Below are 11,919 nucleotides of genomic sequence, written 5' to 3'. Positions count from 1 at the left end.
TAAAGAAAATAAAAAAGATAAGAAAATACTAATAACAATTTACATTGGATTCTAACTCTAATCTCCCAAAGGAATTAAAATTCCTAATCAATTACAACTAACTAATGATCTAAGTCTTCTAAAATAATTCAAACACTTCATAATACCTCTTGAATTAAAAAAAAAAAACACAGAAAAATAGATCAAATACCAGTTGAAACCCAAGAAAATACAAGAACTTGCATAAACAATCAATTTCTAAATTCTGGCAGATTGATAGTAGCAAAAAATTCAATTTTTAAAAAATAGATAGACATGCCTAAAAGTCATTAAAAAATTACAGAAGATAGCCAACAAATAATACAAGATTATAAAATTTATGAACCAAACAAAACCCTAACCAAATGGTCTACACAAATCGTAATTTTTTTCAGTAATAGAATCGCACTACTTTTTTGTAAATTTCATAACTCATCAACCACAATAGATATGAATGCAAAACCAATTGGAAAAGATTATTAATTTTAGACACCAAATTCGTATGAAATTATTAAGAAACAAGGGAGATATAGCTTCACAAATCAGGTATGATGCAAATTAGATTTTGCAGGAATCCTAACTTCAAACGGCCGTAACTTATAAAATACAAAAGCTTTTTCATTGATTATTGAGCCTAAAATTAATAAAATTTTGTGCAAAATATGAATATAATTTTATTAAAATTTTTACAGATTCAGAAAATAACAAAAAATAATAAAAACCTAAGAGACAGAAAACTGAATATGTACAGAATTGTGTATCCCCTCAAATTAAACATAATTACATGATCCACATGAACATGCAAGATAAATTAAAAGATAAAGAACATAGAATTAAATATTACGTGGCATAGATCTTGAATAGAAAATAACAAAAACTAAACTTCAAGAAATCTTACAAGAAAATCTTTTTGAAGAAAAGAAAAGAAATAAGAAAGAACTAAAAGAATTTTAAATATATCTAGATTTCCTATAGCTCTAAAATATCTCTAAACAACTCTAAATTTTTTGAATATTTCTAAATCTCTTTTTTCTTTTTCTTCCCTCTTTTTTTTTTCTTCCTCGGTATAGTATTTATAGGGTTTTGGGAGAGAGGTGTGATAGGGTTTGGAGCCATAAGGTGATAAGGTTTAGATAAGTTAAACAACTGGGATTGAGGAATTTGGGTGAGACTGGAATATATGTGAGATGTTCCAACTAATAAGAAGAGAGGGAAGGAGGAAGGCACCAATAGGTAGTGAGAAAGAGAGTAGGGCCAAGTGGCAGAGAGAGTTTGTATGAGAGAGGGAGAGAAAAAAAGATATTTTCTTATTTTAATTTTTAGAAAATAAATTAAATGGCTTTTATTTAAATTTTTTAACTAGGCTTTTTTAGGCCCATGAAGGCCCAATTAAATTTAATTAGGTCCATTAAAAACTACCCATATTAAATTTAAACAAAATAAAATTTTATTTAAATTTAATTAAATTAATTTCCTAAAAAAATATATTATTATTTTTTTTCAAGATCATGCCACGAAATTAATAATTCAGCTCCATACCTCCAATTATATCTTACAGTCATATAATTTTTTCATCATCGAATTTCTCACGAACTCAATACACGTACTCATAATAAATTACAAAATAAGGATCTACACCATGTTTAATTAAATTACTTGAAAGAAAAAAGAAAGATGAAAAGCCATATGATATTGAAATTGCCTTTAATTTCCTGCTTTTTCTCCACCCATCAAATGGTTAATTTCATTTTAGAGAAATTATTAGCTGTTTGTAGATTTTGGTAAGGATAATATATAACAGAAGGTGGAAAATGTTAGGAAACTGGAATTTCATTTTTCCCCCAAGAAGATGGCTTCCTGGCAAGAAAATGACAACTTCATGTCAAGAACTGTAAAACAATGGAAGCATTCCAGCTTTTACTAGATGGAGAGTTAGCAGAAAAAAAACAAAGAGATACTATTTTCTTGAACATCTGAATGATAATTATCACCTTCAAAATTTTGTAGCAAAACCACAACTGTGAGAACTCAATATTTTATTTATTTATTTTAATTAGCTAATAATATTTTAATGTATTTATAAAAAAATATTTTATTGGATGATTTACTTATTTAATTATATATATATTATTATTGAAATTAAATATATATTTATAATCTGAACAATACAGTTCAATAATAATTCTTATCCCAATTTTAAACCTAATAAAACTCTTGAAATATATATACCATAATTATATCTTTTAGCAAAACTTTACTCTCAAAGCCTATTTATTATCTTCTTTTTCTGTCAAATACTCTTAAATAGGTATTTTTTATTATCTTTTATTCATTATTATATATATGTGTATGTGTATATATATATAAATTTATGATTTTTAATATGATATGCGCAAAAAATTTTTAAATTCTTACTTTTTTATTCACCCTATTCACCACATTGGATTCTATTTTTAAGGTAAAAATTCTTTCTTTGTTTAATAATAGGTGAATTTAATTTTATTTTCTTTCCTTGAATTGTTACAATTACCCAATAAATTTATTTTTTTTTTCTTTTTAACTATTAATATTTAATTGAATTAATCATAATTACTGTTTGACAATAATTTATTTCTATATCACATTTAATATATATATATACATATAAAAGAGGAGTTGGCTTCGTTGTCCCACCGTCAGTACATTCCATGCTTCCCTGTTTATCCACTGAAATATATATATATTTTGTTGTTAAAGTTATTATCATTATATTAATTTTTTATTTCTTTTTTCTTACTTTATTTTTATATATATATATTTTTAATTGACCTATTTTTTATTAATTTCATTATTATTATTATTATCATTGTCAACTTTGGTTTCAAAATAAAATTTATATATATATTTAATAGGTCTGTTATATTAGTTTAGTTGATCAAATTTTTACTATATTTTGGATATACAGGAGATTGGATTATTCAATCTGTCAACTGAAATTATCTCTCTTTCATTGAATATAACTATTGTATTAGAGGTTTCAGGTGAATGGTAATTATAGTACATGGCACCATTTTAGTCCCTTTTAAAATTTCTTAGTATTAAATTTATTATTAAATGAAATTTTAAATCAATATTTTAACAATTATTTTACATGTGACTTTCTAGAGTTTTGTTTTATTATTAAATTTTATTTCGATTTTAATTAAATAATTAATTTTGTCAATTATCTCTGTATTAGAGCCGTTAGGATTTCAGGAATATGCCTTTAATGTCTTTATATTGATTAATATCTGACTATAAAATTTACTAATGTGCTACATTGAATTTATTTGAGATTAATTTGATCTTATTAACTCTCTAAAATTATTAAAATAAAATGTTAGAATTGCACTATCGGTTATTATTTACTATCTGAAATTTTTTGTTGATTTTGATTTATTTGTACAAATTGATTTTCTATTTTGAATTATTACTTGTTCCCGTTATCTATATCTGTTATCTGGCCCCACCATGTGGACTATCACGGTATTAGGTTGCATTGTTGAGTCATGCATTATTGTAATTTATGGTTTGCATTAGTATCATATGTATTGCTATCTGTGAAGGAGGATGAAGGTATTTAATATCTGGTAGCGCGCTTACCATATGGCTTTTGGTGATGTAGGGTATCATCACTCTGGTGTACTGGACCATAAAGTTTATTTGAATAATTTTTATATATTTTATGTAATTATTTTACTAATAATTTTGATAGCATGAGCATGATTTCGTTAGATAGAAAATTTATTACGAAATTAATCAAGCGTCTTTCTATTCTTATTCCTTTGTGTGCTATAATTATCATTCACCGAGTATTAGCTTAAACCACATTTTCTTTGTCTGTTATCTGTTTTAGATCAGTAAAATTCTGCAGCTGATACAAATATTCAGTTTATTTTCTGGAGAGGGACAATCTTTAATTTGTTCTTATAATATGCTCGAATTCATATTTCCTCGGGTTAATAATTAGTTTAGTTTATTAAACAGTTTAAATTTTTATTTAAAATCTGTAGATATTCCGCAATTTATTTATGGAATATTTATGTTGTTTATTCAGTATTTTGTTTATTTAGATTTTATCTATTTTTTTGGATTAGTAAGTGATAATATATTTTTTTAAGATACTCTAATAAGACATGATTTAACAATACTTAAATTATGCGCCAGTTGCGATACAAAATTTTGGGTCATGACAAGAATTCACCCTTCTATCAGTGCCTTCAATTTCTTCAAATATTAACCTTCCATAAGCATGACCCAGCTTCACAGAAGCAAATATGAAGTAAAGCCAGAAGAACCAACATCATTGAAACAAAGTCTGTTTGTTTGACAAGAAAATGAGGAGAAGAAAATATACAAGGAACTTAATTAGAATCTTGAGAGCTAGAAGCTAAGATACAGGGATCTAGCTAAGATAGAATAGTCCATATTGACAAGCCAAATTCAAGATAAACGCTATAATTAATAATTAATGATAGTATATATCTTGAAAATTAAAGAAAACAGGTAAGTTCCCCTATTAATTGCACTCTCATATATGTATATATATGGCTCATCAAGATTTTGCAATAAGCCAATAATACAAGCAGGCAAGCTACCTAGGCCGGTGGTTTCACCATCACTCATCAGGGCTCTCCACGCTCGCGTTCATGCCAGCAAATAAGCATAGCTATGCACCGGCGGAGAATGTAGAACTTGGCTCGTTGCTTCTTCACCAAATGGCTGCATTTCTGGCCAAAAGATCTGCAGGGTTCGCATCCGCGCTGGTTGCTAAAGCTAGTGTTCCTTTCCTTATCAGCCATTGATCATGAGAGAGAGAAAAAGAGGGTGAAATATGAGCTAAAACTATGTATATTTATATATGTTGTCACTGCAAGAAAGAAACAGTATAAGCAGTGGAAGCAGTAAAAATATAAAGGCTGAGATGGGAGCTTGGGGTGTATTTATAGATAGAAAGAGGAGATTTTTATTTGAGGTTAATTATGATTAAAGTTTATGTGAGATTTTAATTGAAACAGTTTTACTAAAAATATTTTTTTTTAATTGTTGATGAAAAAAATAATTATTTTGAAATTTTTATAATTAAAATATATTAAAAATAAAATTTAAATATTTTTAATAATATTTTTAATAAAATATGTATTTTTTCTTCAACAATAATTTAAATAGCAATATACTCCAATTTCATGGGTTGGGCTCTCTCTTTTGTCAGTAGGAATGACTGTAGCCATTGCAACCCACAATCTGTCAGGAGAGAATGGTGCAGCATAGTCTACATTACGGATCAATGTTCCTGCCATTTCACCTTAAATATTAGAAATAGGCCTAGCACCCATCCCTTGCTATATATATATATATATATATATATATATATATATATAGCAGAGGTAAATGATGATGTGATTACAGGAATTAAGAACTTTCTTGCATTATATTTTGGTTTTAATTGGTGATCCCCGTGGATGAACTCTCATAAGAGATCCACGGAAATGAAATAGGTTCCTGACCTTTCAGGACTCAAGATACTTGAAATTCAAAAGTGCAAGGAGGGAGATTGATATGATCAAACATGTTCTCGCATAGTATGGATATTGTCTTTTACCTATTGGTGAGCAACAAAGTTTCTCAAGTTTATTGGCAGCTTTATTAAGAAAATGAGTGCAAATTTGAAACATGGGTTGTGTGATGTGTTTTAAGTCTACTCATAAGCAATTGTTTTAAAGCCAAAGAGTATTAGAGTTTTCTTTTTTATAGCCAATCAAACTTTTGGTAGAGTTTAAAGGTTAATGAACTTAGTACACATGATTAGTTGCTTGCATTGCCCTTTCACAGGCAATCACAGCTTGGTGGTTTGGAATCTTCCTGATTTAGAAAAGACATGTAAAATTTATCCCTAGCTACGTTTATGAGCTAAATGGCATTCACAGCAAAAGGGTGATTCCCAAGATTTTACATTCTATTTCAAGTTATTTTTAATGACTTTTGAATTTGAGATCTCAAAATTTTAAAAATATATAATTAAATTAAAGATTATTGGGTACATTTTATCTAATTGCTGTTTAAAAACCCAAGAAATGTTACCATTTTGCATTTCAATTGAAAAGGGAAAAAAAACTATGAATCAACTAGAAATGTTCCTAACTTATTACTCACAAACAATTGATAATTATAAGCAGAAAGTATTTTAGAGCTTTGCATGAATAATTATTTGACATTCTCATCTTTAGTTGTATCTCATTTTATATTAAAATTCTATAAAAGTGTAATTATTAAACTTCTAAACTTATAAATGTTATGTATTAAATTCTTAAATTTTATGAAAATGTAACAAAAAAATCAAAGGGTGTGCAAATCACACTTGTATATTCATCAATTATAAATATTAAATAGTTATATTTTTATAAAATTTAAATATCAAATATGATACAATTAAAAATAAAGTGTCAAAGATTATTTTAGCCATAACTATATAGGGATAGGAAGTGTCTCAAAATTGTACCTTTACAACAAAGGCGGGTTTATGATTAGGGGCACGTGGGATAAATAAAATAATGTGGTTAAGGACGGTCTAAGGTTAGGTTAGCTTGAAAGTTGAAATGCTTGATGTTGACGAAGTTAAAACGTGATGATTCTGTTTCTACTGCTGTGCCATCCCCCATTTCAAAAGGAAAGTCAGAAATCCTGTATATGGGGCCTGCCATGTGCAAAGGCACCAGGTTTTAGTTTTACTCCTTTTTTGGCCTTGGGAACCCTTTTATTCGTTGGGTCGCCATCTCTTAATATGTTTTCATTTTTAACCTTATCTGCTGGGTTTTTCACCAATTTCCTGCGTACGGCTGCATCAACTTAACTACATTTTAGGGTTCCAGTCCGCACAATTGGTAAATCAGATCAGTAGTTAATCAGAATTTTAACTTTCCTGCCGTTTAGATCGGGTTAGCAAGGTTTGACTCACCTGCTGCGTCTATGCACATATTTCAAGTGCTCAGACACAAACTCACCTTAAATACTTCCAAGAAAATAATTAATTGGGCAACTCATTTGTGTTTTTGGGTAGCTGCGCATGGATATGGTTAGTGTTATGAGGCAAAATTTTACCATCTTTGGGCTGAATCCATTAACAAATGCTCTCTGTAGCATATTACTTCCCTATCCAACCACAAGGAAACAAAAACACAACACTCGAGCTAATTTCTTTACACTTTAGCAGGTGCAGAAGTAGAGCTAGGTGGAGTTATACGGTTTTGAGAATAGTAAAAGGTGCACCTCTTTTAATAATATATAAGCTTCAAATTCTACACAATGCTGCGGAATTTTTTTTTATATATTTATTATGTTAATATAATTAATAAGTAAAAAAAATTATATTGAAAACATATTTAATTCTTTTTTATAATAATTTAAAAATATTATTCTTATATTTTATAAATAAAATTATTATTGATTAATAATTATCAAAATCTTTTAATAAATTCAATTAAAAAAATAACCTGTATTAAATATTAATAATATAATATTGTTTATTTATTTATTATAATACATTAAATAAAATTTAATTTAATAATGAAAATGTTTAATTGTAGTGTCTGATTGTAAAAGAAGATAATAGTAACACTGACAAAAAAAAATTAATTAACACATTTTAAAAAATATATACAATATTCTTATGATAATGGGTTAATATATAAAAATAATGTAGATTGAAATTATTTTAAAATATTTTTTAATAATTAAAAATAAATTAAATGTATTGTAAACAACATTAGAACTTAAGAGTAAAACAAATTTAATTATTTTTTACTTACAAACCAAATTTACAAATTTAATAAACTAATAACTCTAAATAAATATTATGAAAAAAGTCTATAGATATTATTTTTTAAATATTTTTTAGATAGTAATAACAATAATTACCATATTATAACAAAAGAAAATTAATTTAAGTTAAAATCTTACAATTTAAAAATAGTGTTTATAGTAAAAAACAATTAAAAAATAAAAAAGGTGCAAGAAATATTGCTAAAATTCATTAAGAGTTTGTTATTAAAATTTTTTTGTAATGAGATAGAAATATGATATTTCAAAATATAATAATATATAAAAAAAATTAATTTTATTATAAAATAAAATCATAGTAAAACTTGTTTAATAATAATAATAATAATAACAACGTAAATTTAATGATTAAATATTAAAAAATAATTCAAAAATAACTAAAATGACAATAAAAGAAAAATAAAATACTAAAAAAATAATTTGAATTCATATATAAATAGTTATGTATTTTAAAAAATTAAAATAAATAAATATAAAATTGAAAATTGAATTAATTAAATAAAATATCTAAAAAAATGTGAGAGAGATTCGTATATTTCTTTTAATTTAAAATATTAAATTAATTAAAAAAATAGGATAACATGTCAAAAGAATTCAAAATATATTATCCAAAAATAAAAAAATCATTAATTTTAAAAATAAAATAAAAATTATAAAAATTAAAAATAAAGAACCACAACAAGGTGAAATAATCATAATATTGTTATTAGAACAATGAATTATTCTCTATTACAAACAAAATTATGTTAGTGAAAATAATAATAATTTAAAATTAAAATAAAATTTTAAAATATTTAAAATAATGTAAATATATATATATTAAAGTAAAAATTAAAAGAGAATAAAATAGATGACGTTTATTTATTTATTATTAAATTAAATTTATGTTTATCATTTAATCATAATTGTTTATATTTATACAGTAAAATAAAAATAGCACAGTATAGATAAACTTATTAAAATTTAGCTCATGCAACTTTTCAAGCCATCTAGTTGGATAAATTAGGAAAAAAAAGCAATTGAATAAATTAAAAACTATAGGTAAATAAGAGTAAAAAGGAATTTTTACTGTTCCTTGGGAACAGTAAAAGTAGCACGGCTTTTAGTATAGTACAAGTTTTAAACGCCGCGTGTTGCTGCGGCTTTTATTTTTTTAATTTATCATATTTTTTTTAAATTATTTTTTATTTATTATATTAATATAATTAATAAATAAAAAATATTTATACTAAAAACATATCCAATTCTATTTTATGACAATATAAAATATTATATTGAAATCATTTAATTAATTCAATTAATGTAAAATTTTAATCATTCACTATATTATATATTTTTTTATGTTTATATAATTTAGCTTGAGACCAACTAATATTAATAATATAAAATTTATTATTTACTTATTATAATATAATGAATAAAATATAATTTTTTAAAAAATATTTAATTATATAATTTAGTTATAAAAAAATAATAATAATAATGATTAAAAAAATAAATTAATTAATCCATCTAAAAAACCTAATATTAATTGTTCTTATGGTAATAAGTTTAGCATATAAAAAAAAATGTATATGCATATGATTTTAAATATTTTTTAATTACTAAAAAATAAATTAAATATATTACAATGATATTAAAATTTAAGAGTAAATCAAATTTAATTATTTATTATTTATAAACTAAAATTATACATTTATTAGATTGATAATTCTAACAAATATTTTGAAAAGTTTATAGATATTATATTTTAATACTATGAGAGAAAAATTCCTCAATCCCTACAATAAATCATGGAAGAATAGGTGACTTTATGGTTTATGCTAGAAAATACTTTTTAAATAAATTAAATATTAAAAAAATTATATTCTTATATTAAAAAATGACAATTTATATTTTAATTTTTGACACTTTCTAATTAAAAATTATAGTAATCTTAACACAATAAATAATAATTTTTCATTAAAAAAATTAAAAAATAAAAATAGTAAAATAATTATTAATAAATGGAAAAAACCGTTGATTTGGAAGTTGAGTTTAATTGTATTATATTATTTTATTCTTTTAAAATTATCATTTAGTTGACTATTTTTATTTTTTAAAAGTTTAATAAGTTTTTAAATTGATAAAGATATCCCTTATGAATTGAACATATATATATATATATATATATATATATATATATATATATATATATTCTATTTTTCTTACAAATATTTGTTTTTGGTGCTATTTTATTTTTTGCGTAATTCATTTTTCTTTTAATTTATAAAAATAACTTTTAATACTAAAAATTACAACATCCTAATTATTGATATTTTTAAATTAATAATATTTCATTAATTTAATGATATAATATTTTAAATTAATTTATAAGTGTAGTAATAACCCTGTTGCTCTCTCGACAGATTTCTTGCTGATAGATTGTAAATCAATTGTAAGAGTTAAAGGGAAGGGCAAAATAGTAAGAGCAAACACTTTTACTATTCCTAAGAATAGTAAAAGTATTTGCTGTTTTATAATAATAATAATAATAATAATAATAATAATACAAGGTATAAATCTCGGGCTCTGTTGCCAGTATTTTTTAATATTTATTATTTAATATAATTAATAAATAAAAAATATTTATACAAAAAATATATTTAATTATTAGAATTACTAAAATAATTATTCAAATCATTTACTCAATGCAATTGAAATAAAGTTTTAACCATTCATTATAATTTATAATATATATTTTTATTTAAGACCAACTAATATTAATAATATAATATTTATTATTTACTTATTATAATATATTTAATAAAATATAATTTAATAATAGAAAATATTTATTATAGAATTTAGTTATAAAAATTATGCATATGCGTATTATTTTAGAATGCAATTTTTTAATAAAAATAATAATTAAATACCATTTTAAAATTAATAAAACTTTAAAAAATTAAAATTAAAATGAAAATAATTTACCTTTTTAATCTACAGCCACGTCACGCTTTATAAATTCACTCCCCTGGCCCTAAAGCTTTTGTTTTTTTTTTTTGAAAAAAAAAAAGGTAGTGGCTCTAAAGCTATGTGAGGAGAAGCACAATAACTGTGTATGGCATCCAGTTACATGACTCAACTACCTTTAGCACAATAACTGTGTATGGCATCCAGGTGGATGCCTATATATAATCTCTCAGTCTTAACAATGGTATTATATACTCTATTCCCTTGCATTTTTTCTCCATGCATCAACCTTTTGATTTTTCCTTTTCTTTTCTTATCTTGTTGTCTCCCATAAACCTTAATAACCCTCCCTGACTTAATATTTCTGCGAATTTCAGGCTTCCTTGATGCATCCCTTTCTCCTTCTCTTCCACTCCAACCCATAATAGTATAGCTTATATGGTCCACGGAAGACTATCTTTATATGTATTCTTTTCTTTAAAAATGGAAGGATATATGCACTTCTCAAATTTGTAGACACTGCAATAAGACCTTCATAGGGATGACTTTTAATGAGTTTGAAGGTCTATATGCACTAATCTCATTCAAGTGTACCTTATATGGTCCATGGATGACTCAATGGTAATTAAGCTCTATATGCATTAATCTCATCAAAGTGTTCCTTATATGGTATAATTTGGGCTTAATCTAGAATGGACCATACTCACATAGAGATGAGATCTATCAATCTACATTGAGTCATCCATGGACCATATAAGGTACACTTGGATAAGATTAATGCATATAGACCTTCAAACTCATTAAAAGTCATCCCTATGAGGATCCTATTGTAGTGTCTATAAATTTGAGAAGTGCATTTATCCTACCATTTTTAAAGGAAAGAATATGTATAAAGATAGTCGTCCGTGGACCATATAAGCTATATTATTATGGGTTGGAGTGGAAGGGAAGGAGAAAACGATCCATTAAGGAAGCCTGAAATTCGCAGAAATATTAAGTCAGGGAGGGGTCAGAAATATTAAGTCAGGGAGGGGACGATGGGTAGTTGTTATTAAGGTTTATGGGAGACAATGAAGATAAGAAAAGAAAATA

General features: G+C 24.6%; 1 protein-coding gene across 1 annotated transcript; it reads right to left on the bottom strand.

Moving 5' to 3' along the window:
- Positions 1-4,342: 4,342 nt before the first annotated feature.
- Positions 4,343-4,927, bottom strand: LOC110633633 (small polypeptide DEVIL 16). The gene has a single exon (XM_058143440.1). It carries the CDS (start codon positions 4,836-4,838, stop codon positions 4,662-4,664), a length of 177 nt encoding a protein of 58 aa, XP_057999423.1. The 5' UTR covers positions 4,839-4,927; the 3' UTR covers positions 4,343-4,661.
- Between the last annotated feature and the right edge of the window lie 6,992 nt (positions 4,928-11,919).

Source organism: Hevea brasiliensis, chromosome 3 (genome assembly GCF_030052815.1).
Source record: "Hevea brasiliensis isolate MT/VB/25A 57/8 chromosome 3, ASM3005281v1, whole genome shotgun sequence".
Classification (NCBI taxonomy): domain Eukaryota; kingdom Viridiplantae; phylum Streptophyta; class Magnoliopsida; order Malpighiales; family Euphorbiaceae; genus Hevea; species Hevea brasiliensis.
This window is presented reverse-complemented; position numbering and strand designations above follow the sequence as displayed.